Below are 18,041 nucleotides of genomic sequence, written 5' to 3' on the forward strand. Positions count from 1 at the left end.
AACTTGAGCTGTTCATTTTGAATGTGTGTCAGTCTACCCAGGTAAAATATGATTTCACGACGAAGGTTTGGCACGTTCCTCGCCATGTGATTGGCTGCGCAGTCTCCTCTCACAATCAATATTGATGTGGGTTGCCCATGTATGCGTTATCGCGAGGATTGCGTGTTTTTGCACCAGTTTACAATATCAATCTCTCGAAACGAAGCCGCGCCGGCCGTCGCCTTCCTCGGCCGCCATCCATCGTCGTGATGATCATGCGCGAATGAAAGCAATGGAACGAGGTAATGTATATATAGGCAACAGAATTAGATATACAAAATAGCATGGCTACATATGTCCTGTGCTACACGCGGCTACGCAAGAAGGATGCCAATCTTCTGTGGATTGGCGTACTTGAACTTGAGCAGCTCGGGCGCGACGGGCAGCGACAGCCACTTCTTGACGTCCGCCGACGCATCTTGCGCCTTTTCGTGGCCCACAACATGGGTGGACGTGTACTCCTTCCACACGGTCGAGTCGCGCAGGGATGTGGACACTTGGTTGCCAGGGATGATGGACAGCACCGACAGGAACCGCGCGATGGGCGCCTTGATGTTGCCGGCGATGGCGTCCGGCGCCGACAGCAAGTTGAGCAGCGCCGTGACCATCGGGCCCATGGCGGTCGACTTGGCAAAGTTAATCGACAAGTTGGTGTGTCGTTTCAATGCCGTTGTGTGGATGTTGAGGAGGAGCTCGACGTCTTGGTGGTTGTTGCCAGCCGACATGAGGGGTAGCGTCCTACAATATATATATATATATATATTGTCGATTCAAAACATTGGAGTGCTCCATGAGCACAATATATTTCAAATCGGCAGACAATCGATCGATATTTTGACCAATCAAAACCCAGATCACGCATATCAAGTAGCCAATCAAATTATCCACTCTTCAACCAAGTCTACAACATCGAATTAGTGTGTGACTTGAATTAGTGTGATACTGGACGATCTCAACATACAAAAGTCAAGACAATCGATCGATCCATTTAGCGCAAAAATCAGCCAAATTTTGGGTAAAAAACGACGACAGTTTGTTTGGCTGTTTGGTAATAATAATAATATTATATTGGTGGTGTTGGTTCTTTTCGAAAGTGGACAGAGCGACATGAAGGCTAGATTGCATCGATCGACACAACCAAATAGTACATGTAGTACATACAGATTTGTATCGGCCGACGACCCATGGAGCCAATCACATTGCAGGAAACAACCAGCATCATCCACATGTAATTAGTGTAAGACTTTAATTAATGTGACACCAACCACACACCGTTTTACAAATCAAAAATTCAAACAAGAGATAATCAGCACAAAAGTCCACCGTGTTGGCTTGGCAATAGATGATATATCCATGGACCACGAACGTACTTGGCCAGCGCGGCGGGATCCATGCCGCTGACGAGCTTGTCGATGCATGTAGGTACGAGGCAGAGGTTGCCGACAAATTGCAGCGCCACGCGGGCCAACTGGCCTTCGTCTGACTCTTTCCGCTTGGGGAGGTGGGTGTACACTGTCGCAAACATGGACTTGACGTACAGCGGGATCTTGTCGGCGATCTTTTCAATGCACTTTGGTGAAAACATGGCCACGTGGAGGCACTCCATCACGCGGAGCTGGAAGTACGGCGCCTTGTCGGTCGAGAACCGGATCTTGGTCTCGTCGTGGTCGAGTCCGGCGAACAGCGTTACGATGCCGTCCACGTCCACCAGCTGCATGTCCATTTCGGGTGTGTGCTGGAGCATGTGACGCACCGCCGTCACCACTGGCAGCATGCGGTCGCGGAGGGTAGCCTCGAGGGTCTCGGGGCGGGCGCGCACGCCGGCAATGTCGTGGGACAGCGAGCTCAACAGGTTAGCCATCACGCGCTTGCGGATCTCGGTCTGGTCGGTCACGTGGGTGCCGCGGCCCGTGCGTTCGTCCGCGAGGCCAGACGAGATGAGCGCCGTGATGCCGCTCACGGGGTCGTCGTTGTAAAAGTTGACGTAAATGTCGGCCACGCGCAGCTCCGACACTTGGGCGTCGTACAGAAACTTATCGGGCAAGGCAAACTCGTGGGAGGCGGCGTGCGCTTCGGCGGCGAGCGCCAGCAGCTGCGTCCGCATCGACGCGGTCCACATCATGTGCGGCTTCTTCACATCATGCGACACGACGCGCAAAAACATGTCTGGGTCGCTCTGACTCAGGAGCAAGTCTATCAGCGGACGCGTAAAGATCTGGTCGATCGTGCGCTGCATGCGGCCCCGGGCACTCGTGGCCGGCGCGTTCTCGGGTTTAAGGAGCCCCTTGAGCGCCTCCGCCGCCAGCGTCCGCGTCCGCGTCTGGCCGGGGGAGTCGCAGATGATCGGCGCGAGGAACCACACGACGCCGCGCTTGGCCATGGCGTCCAGGAGCTCGTCCGACTTAGCAGACCCGATGGCCATGCCCTGCACAATCTCGAGCGCGAGCGCCGTGAGGTCCTGCGATGGCGTCGTCAGGTCCAGGTACGGCTGCAGAAAAGGCAGAATCGACAGCGACGGCGACGACGAGAGGCCGTCGCGGCCCAGCGGCTGGTGCACAATCAGGTTGAACGTCTGCAAGAGGAACCGCGTGGGCGCGAGGTCGTTGGCGCGGTGAGCATGAGCCAACGCCAGCGCATCGTACATGACGCGGAGCCCCGACACGACGGTCGTGTCGTTCATGGTGTTAATGATCGCGCTGCTGTGGCAGGCGGCCGTGATGACGGCGAGCGCGCTCAGGAAGACATCCCACTGCGGCGTCGGCATGTCATTGCACTTTTTGAGCGCGAGCAAGAGCAGCGAAAAGTTCAAGTGGTCGTGCAGCTTGGCTTCGAGCGACGACCAGAACCGGCGAAACAGCAAGCTGATCGAGTCGAACACCATCACAATGTCCAATGTCGACAGCTTGGTCAGCGACGGGTACACCCACGAGTGCACGGCGTCCATGAGCGCTCGAAGGAAGGCGGGGGGGTCATTGATGGGCCAGTTGGGAAACGTCGTGTCGTCCAGGAGGTTGTGTAGGTAGTACTGGTCCACTTGCAGCTTGTACACTTGTTCGGGGTACGCAATCAGCGGTGTGGTCGTGTCCTCTTCGGCCACAGACAAGGTAAACTCGCCATGTGGTTGACTGGTGTGGCTAGCAATGAAAGCATCGACTTGCACCAGCATTTGCTCGCGCAAGGTGGCGTTCCAGAGGGTTTCAGGGTCGTTGGACGTGGCAAAGTACACGCTTGCAAACTTGTGCGAGCCGTGCCGCACCAGCTGTGCCACAAGGGACACGGGCAGAATCTTGATAAGCCAGCTCTTCATGCATCGCTGGGTGAACGACGGCGTCGGGTTTGCATTATCCAGCAACTTGGTGAGCTCTTCGGGTGTGACGTGAACTGGCCGCTGGCGCAAATGGATGGGCGTGACGAAGTTGGCCACGACAAACATGTCGTCCTCGGTCCGGGCGTTCCGGAAGAGGTAGTAGAACAGCCCCGTCGTGTGCAGCGTCGGCACGAGCGACTCGTTGTTCTGGATCAACAGGTAAAACAGGTGAATCACCTTGCGAAACACGGCGCGGCTCGGGTGATCCAGCAGGGTCACAAGGAACTTCAAGTGCGTGGCCAGTGCGCGCTTGATGTAGCTCACGGGGCCCACGGCGGCCGTGGTCGTGGGCTGGTTCCCGACAAAGTACTCGGACTTTGCCAGGTCGTCGTGGTGGGTGGTCTGGCAGTGCACGAGTTTCATGAGCACGACCAAGCATGTCTGCACGATGCTCGTGGCTTCGTCGGCATCGGCATCGGCGGCATCGGCATCGGCGGCATCGTTCCCTTCACGGAGCAGCCGCACGACCAGCTCTAAGTTGGCCGGTTCGTGGAGGAACCGAGTCACGTTAACCGCGTTGGATAGCACGCGCTCGACAAACAGCATCACATGGCCGCGCAATGTGCGCGACCACGTCGTGGGGGATGTCATGGCGATGCGCACAAACTGGTTGAGGAACACAAGCGACCGGATCTCGGTCGGGTACTTGTTGTAGAGAGCAGTCATAGTCTTGACGCACAAGAGGCGAACATGTTCGTCGGTGGAGGGCGCGAGGACGCGAAAGTAGAGCAGCGTGATGAATGCTTCGACGTCGACAATGTCCTCGGCGAGGTCGCCGTGGCGATTGAACAGCGCCTTGAGGTAGTACGCCCCGACGCGGACTTCGTCTTTCAAGCATGCAAACTCGACGACAAACTCGTCGGCGTTCCAGTTCAAGAACCAAAATGGCTTGGGTGACGCTACAATGTGCTGGTGCTGCTCGACATGGTGCTGGTGGTGCGCGGGCACGTCGTCGGCGGCAGTGATGTCGTCTTCCTTGTCGAATGGATCGGAGGGCGCGGCGGTGGAGGTGGTGGCGGTGGTGGTGGTGGCTACGACGCCGCCAAACACGGCGGGAAACGCGCTCGAGAGCGCGTCGGCATCGCGACGGACGCCTCTTTCCATGGACGCATCCAGCGCCGACTCGGTGCGGTCCGTCGGGCTCGACAGCAGGAAGAAGAAGTACGTGAGACGGTTCAGATCGAACAGCGATAGCTCGTCCACGAGTCGCGTCTGCAGCTCGGCCAAGTTGTGCGCATCCCACTTGAGGTCCTTCTGGACGACCACGCCGCGCAGTTTATCAAAGAAATCCGGCAGCAGCACCACGCACTTGGTGGTTGCGACGACGTGGGCGCGGGACGTGACGCCGGCGTGCACCTTGTCGGACGCGAGTACCGTCAGTCGTTCGTCGGCGGTGGGTGGCGTCGTTGGAAGCACCGACGACGACGTGGCGGGGTCCGTCGCACCCGTGTTGTGGAGTCGGGAGGCCGATAGATCGGTCACGTTGGAGAGCGGCGCCAGGGAAACAGCGGTCGTCGTCGTCGGGGTGGCGGCATTGTTGGTTGGAGCGGACAAAGAAGCTGAAGATGGAAGGAGCACCGGCAACCGGCGGCCAAACTCGTCGTACGAGCACTTTTCCGGCGGGATGTCGCCAAGGAGTGCGTGGGGAAAGATGTTGCGGATCAAGTTGGACGACCGCGGGTTCTCGTGCGTGAGAAGCGCGACGAGCTGCGACGAGATGCGGCGCTGGCTGTGGTCGTGGCCTCCAAGACTCAGGTACAGCTGCCACAAGAGCGCGCCTTGAGTCCGTGCAAAGTCCTGAATCTGCTCGACGAGCTCGGACGGCTGCTCGAGCACGTGCACCTTGACAAGGATGGACGACGCCTTGGCAATGCCAAACGATAGCGACCGGTTCAGTGTAAACAGCGTGTGATGGTGGGCAAAGTCGTCAATGTGCATGGCGTTGAGTAGGTCCCGATGAACCTTTTCCGGCGTCGACCGCTTGCCGGACGCAAGACATACCTCCATAGTCGCCAGGACCGAGTGGAGGACCACAAAGTCGAGGCCGACGAGGGTCGAGCTGAGCACGCGGTTCATGAGCGGGTTGGGCACGACCGCGGCGTCGTACACGTTGGACGTTTGCGCTGCGGGGTCGAACACCCGGTTCACAAACAGGTTGGCGCGCTTCTCCGTGTGAAACACGGCCTTGCGGTTAGCCAGCTCCATCTTGACGCTGTTCTTGTCGTTCGAGTAGTTGACCACCAAGCAGTTGATGACTTGGGCAGCGGCGAGACCGACTTCGGGGACAGGCGAGTACAGAAACTCCATCACAACTAGCACCACTTTGCGGTATTCCTTGCGCAATACCTCTTGGAAGCCCAAGCTTGTGTGGAGAAGCCGCTGGATGGCCAGCAGCAGCGCGACCTGCAGCTGCGCCGACGGGATCGCCGCGTGGGCGTTGCTGGATGGGTCCTTGATCTTCAAGCTAATGTACTCGCGCATTTGCTCGACGACTTTGAATAGACACGCCAGTGGCTTGGCGACGCTCTTGGACGAGACTGATCCCACCGGCACGTTCTTATTGAACTGCTCCAGGAACCGAAACAACTGGTCAAAGTACTGCTGGTTGTCGTGCGTCGACTTCCACGTCACGAGCAGCTTCTTGAGAAGGATTTCCTCCCACTCGGCATTGCACTCGCCGCTCCACCCGCCGACTTTGCACCCCAGCGGCGTCTCTTCCGTCGACCACGACACGTGCTTCTTGTTCTTGGCAAACACTTCAATCACGTTGCTCATAAACAAGTTGCGACTCGCGGATGGCGTCAGCAACGTCGTGGATCCCGCGGTAGCAAACGACGGGTGCGATGTGAACGTTGGGTCCATCACCGCGGCCTGCAGCTCCTTGACGCGGTGCTGGTCGGGTACTTGGTCCAGGCCGAGGCCGACCTGCGGACTCCGCACCGCCGCGGCGGTCGCGACGCTAGCGTACCGCCTCGTGCGGCCGTTCTTGAGCTCAAGCGAGAGCTTCTCCGGTTCATCGGGGGACAATACGACGTTGAACACATCCGAGAGCGAAATCCGGACCAGCGTGCGGTGTGTGACAGGGTCGCGCTCCAAAATATCGGACCTCGTCAACGCAAGCGTCACCGCCTTCTTGATGCTGCTGCGCTTGCTGCGACGGAGTACCGGCATCTCAAACAGCACCGAGACTGGGTCATTCAGCGGGTACACGAGCGAGTCGTACTCGAACGCGTCGGGCACCTCTTGAACCTGCAGCGGCTCCTTGACGATCGTGCGGAGGTTGTTGATTACGACCCCGATGAACGCCTCGCGCTCTTCGCACGTGTACCGCGTGGCCGTGATGTTGCTCTTGTCCTGCTGGTAGTACAGCACCAACCCGTGCGGGTCGTTCTGAAGCTTTTGCACCTTGAGGATGTCGGTGAGAGAGATGGACGCAATGGGTTTCTTTGTCTTGGGGTCCAATCTAGTAGATAAAGATGGGTCAATAACATATCATGTGCTATGGATTATTCGATCCAGAAGAGAAGAAGGCATACAAAGTTACATGGAGAATGAAGCATGATGCATCGACACCTGTGTACATAGCCATATTGTGTATTCGATTCGAAATTAGAGTGAATCTAAGAATAACCAAGACAATCGATAGATACGACCAATCAAAACACAACACATGAATCAACTAGCCAATCAAATCATCCACTCTTTGAATCATTCAACATTGAATTCGTGTGTGATTGAAATTAGTGTGATACTGGATGATCTTTACAAAAGTCAGGACAAAGAATATCGATAGATTTGGCAAAGAATCCACACAAAAGTAGTCCAAATATTGAGTAATGCACACGAATCAACTGGCCAACCAATATCCAGTGTTTGACCAAGGCAATTTCGAATTAGTATGTGACTGAAATTAGTGTGACGATCTTGACATTTACAAAAGTATATTGTCAGGACAATCCATCGATATCGATAGAGATATATGTGGCGAAGCAGCACACAAGTCAAAATATATATCACGAATCAAGCGACCAATCAATATCCAGTGTTTGACCAAGGCAATTTCGAATTAGTATGTGACTGAAATTAGTGTGATGACCTTCAAATATAATATTTCGGGTCAACGGACAATCAGGATCGGCAGAAGATTGCAGCAAGAACCAACTAACATCAAAGTAGTGTATGACTGAAATTAGTGTGAATCCAATCACCCCAGGCCATGATTTCACATACAAACATCAAACAAAATCGATCGATAGATGTGGTGCTGAATCTTCAGCACCACACGACCAAAGTTAGTGGGGGGGTAAAAGAACCTTACCGGTCCAGTGACGCGCGGCGCACTTCGAGCAGCACGAGGGTATCCACGGGGCTTGTCGCAGATCCCTTGGTCTTGCTGCGTTTCTTCATGACGTACGTCGGGGTTTGGAACAACGTCGCAGCTTGATCCTTGTCGTTGGGGCGGTCGCGGTAGTACAGCTGGTAGTACGACGACAGGAATTGGTTGCGGGTCTCCTTATCCTTGCAAATGTACGTGGACCGCGCGTTCGTCGACTTGGTGACGATGGTGAAGCTCAACGCGTCTGCGGCGATCACTTCGCTGATGTCCGAGTATGCCCACGTGTCGGTGGTTTGCTCGTTCGTTGGGTCCAACGCAAACAAGTTCAACGGACTCAGCACGAGCAGCTTCGGCTTGGACCCAAAACCGAGCCCCCACCCGGCCAATGTGACCCAGAATCGCTGGGCGTAAATGACGCCAGACAGGCGGTTCGCAGGGACGTCCGTGTCGACCAACTCCTTGTCCTTGTTCGCTTCGTACTCCTTCAGCGCGGATTCCGTCCATGGCACGTACCCTGTGTGCAGTTTGACAACGTCGGGATGGGCACCGCCGTACGTCAGGTATTCCTCGAGCGTTTCCTCGAGGTCCGCATCCGACGACTGCAAGTGCGATCGCTGGCGAAGCAGAAGAGTCGATGGCGCGATCGCAACTTCTTCCTCCGTCACGTCCGAAGATGCTGCCGGCACCGAGATTGACGACGATGGCGCGTGGTCGTCGTCGTCATCGTCGTCGGATTCTTCGTCGTACTCTTCTTCCGAATCGAGGTGCAAGGTGGCGGGGGCTGCCTCCACATGCTCATGCTCATGCTCGTCTACATGGACCTCCACGTCTCCATGGTGCTCATACGCCGACGACATTTCTGTGGAATGAAGCGCGAAGGACGCGCGACGCTCGTCTGGCTGTCGGAAGTGAGAAAGTGACCCACCGCACTGACTTGGATAAAATAAATCATTTTTCACTTTTAATCAACAGTGTATACAATTTTCAAGTGTAAATTATATCGACGGGTTGAATTGCTGCGGCGTCCTTGCTCCCCAAAGCGAAGTTGAACCTACTTGGGGAAATCCGGATAAACCGTATACTACTACAGTACAATTTACAGAGTTTTATCACCAAATATGGGCATACTAGTATTATACTTTCGTTAAACGAGAAATACACGTAAAACCCATTCTACAACTTAAATAACGTCACCAAATATGGGCACGGTATACTTGCGTTAAACGAGAAATACACGTAAAACCCATTCTACAACTTAAATAACGTCATCCTGTAGGTGATCCGGATAAAGTAGTATTTAGGCATATCACGATTTTAACTTCCCAATTCAAGGCCAAATGCCTAATTTAAGGGGTAACGGGAAAAATCGGATTTCGCGCGACGAGGCTCATGGGCGGCGGCGGGTTGCGGATCTTGGGCCACAAGAAGTGGCATGTCTGGACACGAGAGAACATCGAGAAGGTCCGCCGCGACGAAAGGCTCCATGATGAGAAGACAAAGAAGGATACTCGGGAAAAACGCAAGCGAGACCTGGACAGCCGCGTCGAGCACCTCAAAGGAACAAAACCTACTACGTCGTCACCTTCGCTCTCGGCGCCACCATCGTCCGAGTTGAAACACATCAACTTCTTCCAGGATGCCGAAGATCATAATAACAAGATGCTGATGGACCCCCCGAAGCCAAAAGAGTTTCACGAGGAAGGAGTGGCGCTCGGTGGGGACTTGAATCCTGCGTACAAGCCGCAGTACCCTCCGTCGAAACGGCGCAAACAGCAGGACGCGAAGAAGAGCCATCCTTCGTTGCCATGGTATGCACATGCCAAGGATGACGACACCGACAAGGAGGATCATCACAGGCGCGACACATTTGCCGACCCCATGGGCGACCTCCTCGCCCATCCACCGCCGTTTCTTGAAGCAAAAAAGGCAGTCGTGTTCAAGCGTATCGACTTTGCAGGCGACAAAGTGATTAGCACGCGCGACACGGACCAGGAGAGGAAGCTCCCGTCGTCTTCTTCTACCAAGCCGCGATCGTCCAAGCCTTCCAAGGCATCATCAGGCTTGTCGGTCATGGAGAAACTGCGGGCAGAGCGGCAAGCGCGGGAGGCGCTGGAGCGATCCCGACGGATATAATATCAACATGAGGAATGATTCCCGAGCATGTTGTGGATGCACGCACACTGATCGTGTCAGACACACTAGTGCAATAATCTCGACCAAGTGCACTGTGCCATAATTGTTTTTGATTTAAATAAGGAATTTAATAAAAATTCTTTTTGTATTTTTTTAATTTCTCGCTCTACCAACTTGCCTTTTACCCAAAAAGATTTGGGACTTTTGTGCTGTGAATCGCCAAATCGATCGATTATCGATTGTTTGTACTGAACTTTGTATGTAAAACCGGTATGTCCTGTGGGATAGGTATCACACTAATTGAAGTCACACACTAATTCGACGGTTGTTTCCTGCAATCTGATTGGCTAAATATATCCTATTCTCGTGTACATTTATGGTGTCAACACATTCCTTCTCCATATATGTCGCTCCAGTTTGGAATAATCAATATCTAAAATCGCCGGTACGCTGCGTCGTAATACTCTTGCGTGGTGAACAGCCCCTTCCACCCCCGCCCCATGCGGCGGCCTTCGAACTGCGCCAGCACGTACAGCCCCACATGGGCCTCGGCGTACTTGATGGCCATCACCGCCAGCACCAGCCCCAGCACGTACTCGCCCAGGTACGCATGGTACACGGCATCGCTTACGAGTGCCCCGAGCATGTTGATCCAGCATACATGCGTCCACAAGATAAACTATATAGTACATGATACACATGAATGTGGTTTCAATCAGAGGTATTTTTCACAATATCTATTTCAGATATGAAAGATATATATATATATATTTCAGAGGGGTATATATTTATATTATATATATATATATATATATTTCAGAGGGGTATATATTTATATACTGGTATATGTATTTCAGACGGACATATCTTTATATATATATATATATATATATATTAGATGGATATATATTTGTATATATTTCAGATGGATAGATGTTTATATACCACTACATAGTACTAGTATTTTGTGTCAATGGGATATATATTTTCGAAGAACATAAGATGAATCGAATATGGAATATATATATATATATATCTTTCATTCCTGGATAACAATCTCGTCGTGAGGCTTACCAATCGGCCGAGCAGCGAGTGCCGCTGGAGTACAAACACGATGCCGAGGACAGGCGCGCCCAGCACCGCTCCAGGCATGCACAGGAGCAAAAGCTCAAACGCCACCTATATCCCATCTCAATACCTCACAACTCCCATCTAGAAAACTACTAGTATCTCATAATATATATATATATATATATATATATATATATATATATATAAACGGGACAAACCTGCGAACACCCCGTGCCTTGGGCCATAGGGTCCAGTACTTGAATGCAAAAGTACTCGATCAAGATCCACAACATGGTGAAAAAGTCCACCGACAGCAGCAGCAGCAACGAGTACGGTAGCAGCCACGTGTATGGGGTAGCCACCACTTGCACATGCGACCACGGCGCGAGTAGGACGGGCACGGAGGACCTCCACGCCGACAGATCCACGGACGGCGATGTCCGCCGCATCTTGGATGGACGACTGGCGGCGGACGAGTCGTCTTCAAGCAGGGGCGTTGTGTGGGCCGACAGCAAAGAGGACGGGTCTGGGGCGTACAGGGCGGCGTATCGGATGGAGCTGACGGCGGGCATCGATGGCGGCGGCGGTGGGGGGGATGTAGCAGACGTCTTGTTGGCCGCCGACGCAGGATGGCAAACACGACGACGACGTTCATTGTGGACAATAAAGATAGCCCATTTCGAGTGAGGGGGGAGCGACTGCGTTTCAAACACGCGTTCGAAACAGTCGTCTGGTATCGACACTGCAAACGACACGTGTCGGCCGGGTGGTGGTGCATCGTGTCGAGGCGACGTATACACGCCAAACTCGACCTACAACGCCACTCCCTGGTATATACATATATATATATATATATTGTCAAGTCGATGTATTCGAAATATTGGAGTGTTTGGGTTCTCAATCAAATGGCCACCATATCGACAGACAATCGATATACGACCAATCAAAACCCACAACACGAATCAACTACCCAATCAAATTATCCACTCTTCGACCAATATATTCAACACCGAATTAGTGTGTGACTGAAATTAGTGTGATGCTGGACGATCTTTACAAAAGTCAAAGAATCGATATATCGATAGATTTGGCAAAGAATCCGCCCAAAAGTCAACCAGATTTTGGGTAAAAGAAGACAATATATATGACCACAGACACCCGTGGATGGTGTCGTACCGTGTGACCATTGAGCACGTCGCTGTCGTTGAACGCATGCACGTGGTCCAAGATGGCGTCCAACGACCCCGACGGAGTGAGCAGTCGCAGGTGCTGGTTCATCGCCGCAATAAACTCGAGCCACACAGAGTCGCGCAGGATTTCCACGCGCGACGGCACCGCGCGCAGCAATGTGTCGTTGGTGTCGAGGTAGTACGGACACATGAACGATCCAATGCCGGCGGCGACGAATAGCAGCGACGGCGGCGGCGGCGGCGCCTCGTGGGTGCGCTGGACAGCGTCCGGGCTCAACAGCACGTCGACGTACCCCAACGAGTAGTCGGAACTACGAATGCAAAGTGAACCAATCAACCAATCACCGACGACTAGTAGGACTAGTTATATATGTTGGAAAGGATAAATACAATTTGATTGATTCTGTATATATTGTTGTGTGTTTATAGTCTAACACTGGAGCGACATGTGGAGAATGAATACCAAATGTGTACACAAGAAGCATCGGCAGATATGGATTTAGCCAATCACATTGCAGGAAACAACCATCAACATCAAATTAGTGTGTGTGTGACTTCAATTAGTGTGATATCAAAAATCCCCACACGACAACACCTTTTGACATACAATTTTCAGTACAAACAATATAAATCGATGATCGATCGATTGACGGCAAAAGTCAACACTAATTTTGGGTAAAAGACTACCTGTATCCTAGAATCAAGTGCGCGCCCGTGACTTGAACGTCCAGATCGCGGAAAAACCCAGTGCCGTACTCGGTCACAAAGGCAAACAGCAGTTTTACTGTGGCGCGCTGGTACAGTCGCAGCATCCACGTGGCAACCGGAGGGACGACCAGTCGAGCCAGGCGCTGTACATGTGCGACACGGTTCCACGCGGCAGCGTGATTGGTGCAAATGGCATTGCACTTGGAGGCAAACCCAGCGTACGAGCCTTCGTACATGGTTTTGCGGAGGTTTGGGCTTACGACGAGGTCGGTGGAGAGTTGCCACGGCTGCGACAGAGTGTTGGCTCCGTCAAAGTACAAGCGCGCAACGTGAAACGTCAGCTGGTGGTCCGTCAGGCGCGGCAGGTGCGTCGACGGCGACGGCGGCGCGGGCGCCCGCACGGCCGTGTACTGCTTCAATATAGGGATCGACCCGCCGCCGTTTCCGTACGACGACACGTACCCGTACATGCCAAATACACTCAGAACTGTGACAAAGCACAGCACGACAAACCCCACGGGGCCTCCGATTGGTTGAATAAACTCTTCGAATGGAGTCAAGCAGTCCAGTCCAATGTGCCCCTTGTCACACATGTACGCGCACGACCCGTGTTTGTTGTACGTGGCGTGCTCGGGCTTGACAGAACACCCGCGACACGCGACGGCCCCCGGCCCCGCCGTCGTCTCGCCGACGCCACAGTCGGCGCAGTGGGAACTGCCGTCGACGGGCGCGATGGTGCCGTTGGGGCACAACGTGCAGCCGGACGCGCCTTTCTCGTCGCTGTAGCTCCCGCGGGGACATTTCACACAGATCGACGCGCCTTCTGTGGGGGAGTACAGCCCCATACCACACATAACGCACGCGCGACTGCCGGGGTTCGGGTTGCATTGTCCTGATATCAATCGTCGCTTTGAAATCCAATTGACGCGAGTATTTTACTCTATAGTGTACCTTTGGGGCACGGAGTGCATGTCGTGGCGCCCTCGGTATCGCTATACGATCCTACCATGTTTATATACCAGTGTTGGTGTTGTTTATTGTCGAATCGCGCCGACCAAACCGATCCACAATCGATCTGATTGGTTAAATTTCATTGAGAAGGTTTTGATTGGCTAATAATTTTGAGCTCAAGTAGCCAATCAAATAGATTTAAATTCCAACGAGAAGCCACACCACGATGAAATGTCACTCGAAAGCACAATACTCGAGTATTTTCTAAACTGGACCGACATATGGACAATTGATTGATTATATCGACACGACCACCAATAATAATAATTATGAATATATATAGAAATAATAATCGTAAATATATAGAAGAATGTTATCGGCAAAAGAATGGAGCCAATCAGATTGCACGAAACAACCATCAGCATCAACATGGAATTAGTGTGTGACTTCAAATTCGTGTGATACCAATCATCTTAAGGCAACTTTTGACATACAAAATCCCAGTCCAAAGAATCGATCTATAGATTGGGAGAAAATCTGCACAAAAAACTCCAATGTTTTGGGGTAAACGGACAATATGACATTTGAAAGAATGAGACGCCGATATATATATATATATTGTGAATTCGCTATAAACTTCCAAAATTCGCCTGGTTTGTTGAATCAATATTGAATCACGCTGGAGTTCTGATTGGTTGAATATACTTATCCTTTCTGTAAGAGCCAATCAAATCCACTCAAAAATGGAGTAGCCAATGGCGTCGATTCGAGATTCGATTCGGCAGCGAGATTCGATTCGACGGGGTCTGGAAATTCGTACTAGTACTAGTATCGAATATACCACAATATATATATATATATATACCAATCGGACATGCAGTGCAATCGACATCGACGGCCGGACTGAACGTGCCGGGGGTGCACGGCAGACAAAGCAGCCCGCCGCACCCGCTTCCGCACGCATCCCCCGTGGCCACGCCGTCCAATCCTGTCTGGCCAGCACTGACCCCCCCGGCTAGCACCACTTGGCCATGGAAGTCCCTTCCGCTTCCTTGGGCTTGATAGTGGATCCACATGACACCCCCGCCGCCGCCGCCGCCGCTTTCGACGCTCGTTTTCGTCACGTCCGTGTCAGTCGAAGAAGTCGCACCGACGGACGACCCGCTGCCGCCAGACAGGTCGAGCACGCCGTCACCAGCCACGTTTGCCACGCCACCGAGCACAATCGTGCCGCCAGACCCGCCGCCGCCGCCCCGGGTACCGTTGCCGCCTCGAACAGACACCACGCCGTCCTTGGCTATCGCGATCGCTTTCACCGCAAACACGAGCAACCCCCCGCCGTCGCCTCCACGGAACGGCGCCTCGCCTTCTTCGTGAGACGCGGCGCTACTCCCAGGCCACTGGGGCCACCCAGAGGTTTCAAAGGCGGCGCCCGCACCTTCTTTGACCGGCATGACGTTCCCGCCAGCCCCGCCGTGTCCTGCGCCGCCACTCGCCAACCTGCGAACCGCCCGGCTGTGCCCTGGCCCTTTCCCGTCCGCACAGCCCAACCCATCGGCGGATATGGTTCCATTGATAATTGCTTCGGGACTGCACACCAGCAGCGACGCCACCGCCAACGAGCGCGTAAACGACACGGACGTCGACGCGGCGATGGAAACGGCGTACGGCGGCGGCGGGTCCGCACCGCAAACCTCCGACAACTGCGTCGGCCACACGCGGCAGATGTCTGTGCCGCCTCGGATCGGATACAGCGGACGGACGTCGGCGCCTCCCACCACGTCCACATGGCCTGCCGCGATTGACACTGCACTCAACGCGCACGACACGTGCAACTGCACAGTGCCGTTGGTCGCTACGATCTGCGATACAGAGTACATACATGATTACGACAATGATATATATATATATATATACTGTACTACCTCCATCGGTACCAACACTTGACTAGACGAATCCAAGTTGACTGCGACACTGCCGTTGTGACTGCGCAGCGTCGTCGCACGAAACCTCTGGCCGATACGCGACGGCTGGAGGTCCACGTGCCCTCCCAGCCGCACGTTCAAGGTCGCTTCTATAGCCACGAAATGACTGGCCAGGATCGCTCCGTTCGACTCGAACGTTGAAGTCTGACCAGTCAGCGAATACACGACCAGCTGCGACGTCGATGCCAACACGATTCGGTCATACGCTACCAATAGAACGTTTTGCTTGTCTTGGGTCACTGGACCCACATAGCCCTAATGTACACAAATGTGTAGGAATAGTACATGTAATAGAAGTACATGTAATAGTAATAGTAGTAGTAGTAGTAGTAGCAGTATTAATAGTAGTCGTAGTAGTCGTAGTTTGGTTGCCGAAAACTCTACTAACGTAACGTTAACTACTTGGAACTTCCCTATGAGCTACTATTAATACTAGTGAGTTGCGTAAAAAATCGCAGAAAAAGAAATAAAGTAGGAAATCGTACAAATAGTAGTAGTCGTAGTAGTAGCAGTATTAATAGTATTAGTAGTCGCACTGTAATAGTAGTAGTAGTAGTAGTAGTAGTCGTAGTAGTAGCAGTAGTAATAGTAGTCGTACAAGTAGTAGTAGTACTAGTAGTAGTATCAAACTTACCGCGATGGAAATCGTCGACGCCACCAATTGAATCGTGTCGTTAAACATGAGCGTGGCCCAGAACGACCCTGCTTCTACCTACTACCACGATCCAATATGGTCAAATAAATATATAACAAGGTGGTTATCGTGAATATATGTATATATATATATCGAGTCGTTCGATAATAGACTCTTTTACTTGACCTCGATCGAAGTGTTGTTGGCAGGGGACAGTTGCACCGAGCTCGCAAACACCATCGCGTGGTTGGCCACATGCACATGCAGCATCCACGGCTCGATCATGAGTTCCCGCCGAGATGTGCGGTAGAACAGCGGGGTGCCCGCCATCTGCCCCGCCGGCGGCGTGTGGCGGCGGCGCCCCAAGATCCATATCGAGCCCTCCAACGACCCGCCAGTAGATCGAACCACTTCCAAGAACGTGCCGGCGCCGCCTTCCTGGCACCCCAGGGACGGCATGTCCTCCGCCGCGTGGGTGCCGCCATGCACGTGGACACGCACGGCGCCTCGATGTCCCTTTTCGTACTCGAGCACCACCCGCCCCCCGCCGCCACCGCCGCCACCCCCATCCGACGAGTCTGGATCAGGGGCCGTCGCGTTGCCTCCGCAAGCTTCGACATGTCCAGATCCGACTAGAACGGCCGCCGACAGGCGAATGGTGCCTCCTGTGGGCACACCATCGTGCTTAGAATGTGTGACAATGAGGATGGAGAGGGGGGAGGGGTAGTTGTTATTACCTGAGCCAGACCGGCTGGCGGTGGACACCGAGTCAAAGCCGCCGTTGGCCAACACCAGTCCGTCGAGTTGCAACGTGTGTGATGCGTTCAGCTGGACAAACCCGGCACCTCGGGTCAAGTCGGTGCCACCGCCGCTGCCGTAGCCGCGAAAGTCCCCGACGCTGCCCTTGAGATCACCGATGGGCTGCATGTACATAGTGCTCTCGACATCGACATCAGCGCACTTGGATGGAAGGAGCATGTCGGTGCTTGAGAGAGCACCGCCGCCCGTGCCGCCGTATGCGCTGCCAACGGTCACGGCGCTGTTGAAGCCTGGACCAAACTTGAGACCTTGTGCCGTCGTGTTGATGCAGCTAGATGTGTCGATGGAGATGTTTTGGCTGTAGATATAGACTGCTGATGACACGATTGACGCATTGTGCATGCTGAACTGTGTGGTCGCGGCGCCGTCGAGATGGATGTCGAGCTCGATGTGGTACGACGACGTGGACACATGCATGGATTCGAGGGTGTCGATGTCTGCGAACAAGGATGTCGCGTCCAGCGTTGTGTTGACGACCAAGACAGACTCGGATGCGTTCAAGAAGACGCATTTCTGATAGAATTCATTGTACGAACCGATCCATCGCGCAGGGCCACACTGTCGAGAATGAGTCGTTGCATGTAAGATGCTCGGGGATGGTACCTACATGGAATGCGCGCTGAATGTCTTCCTTGGATGTCGACGGGTCAATGACAAAGCCATGGGGAACGCCAAGCAGGCAACTCCACAGGCCGACGGCAAGTGCATGTCCAATGTGCATGTCCGATCTTCCAAGGTACATTTACGAAGAGAAATGGCATTTCGCTGGATACTTTATCGAATGGGCAGTTTTAAACGGCCCGAAACT

General features: G+C 53.4%; 3 protein-coding genes across 6 annotated transcripts; all 3 read right to left on the reverse strand.

Annotated features, from left to right (window-relative positions):
* Positions 1-193: 193 nt before the first annotated feature.
* H257_07981 (hypothetical protein) lies at positions 194-8,667 on the reverse strand. Of its 3 annotated transcripts, XM_009833723.1 has the most exons (3): positions 7,725-8,667; positions 1,410-6,869; positions 194-777 (listed from the first exon to the last, which is right to left on the reverse strand). In XM_009833723.1, exons 1-3 carry the CDS (start codon positions 8,597-8,599, stop codon positions 354-356), a joined length of 6,759 nt encoding a protein of 2,252 aa, XP_009832025.1. In that variant the 5' UTR covers positions 8,600-8,667; the 3' UTR covers positions 194-353. The 3 variants fall into 3 exon arrangements, with proteins under 3 accessions (XP_009832025.1, XP_009832024.1, XP_009832023.1); XM_009833722.1 differs by having other exon boundaries at positions 194-6,869; XM_009833721.1 differs by lacking the exon at positions 7,725-8,667 and having other exon boundaries at positions 1,410-6,933.
* Positions 8,668-9,102: 435 nt separating this feature from the next.
* H257_07982 (hypothetical protein) lies at positions 9,103-9,977 on the reverse strand. Its single transcript, XM_009833724.1, has one exon. The coding sequence runs from the start codon at positions 9,639-9,641 to the stop codon at positions 9,321-9,323; it is 321 nt and encodes a 106-aa protein (XP_009832026.1). The 5' UTR covers positions 9,642-9,977; the 3' UTR covers positions 9,103-9,320.
* Positions 9,978-10,211: 234 nt separating this feature from the next.
* Positions 10,212-17,979, reverse strand: H257_07983. Of its 2 annotated transcripts, XM_009833726.1 has the most exons (12): positions 17,841-17,979; positions 17,152-17,791; positions 16,601-17,079; positions 16,415-16,492; positions 15,721-16,035; positions 14,661-15,657; positions 13,796-13,846; positions 12,824-13,736; positions 12,123-12,447; positions 11,165-11,758; positions 10,950-11,054; positions 10,212-10,554 (listed from the first exon to the last, which is right to left on the reverse strand). In XM_009833726.1, the coding sequence occupies exons 1-12, from the start codon at positions 17,973-17,975 to the stop codon at positions 10,309-10,311; spliced, it is 4,878 nt and encodes a 1,625-aa protein (XP_009832028.1). In that variant the 5' UTR covers positions 17,976-17,979; the 3' UTR covers positions 10,212-10,308. The 2 variants fall into 2 exon arrangements, with proteins under 2 accessions (XP_009832028.1, XP_009832027.1); XM_009833725.1 differs by lacking the exons at positions 10,212-10,554; positions 10,950-11,054; positions 11,165-11,758 and having other exon boundaries at positions 11,976-12,447.
* Between the last annotated feature and the right edge of the window lie 62 nt (positions 17,980-18,041).

Source organism: Aphanomyces astaci (assembly GCF_000520075.1).
Source record: "Aphanomyces astaci strain APO3 unplaced genomic scaffold supercont1.17, whole genome shotgun sequence".
In the NCBI taxonomy this organism is placed as follows: domain Eukaryota; phylum Oomycota; class Saprolegniomycetes; order Saprolegniales; family Verrucalvaceae; genus Aphanomyces; species Aphanomyces astaci.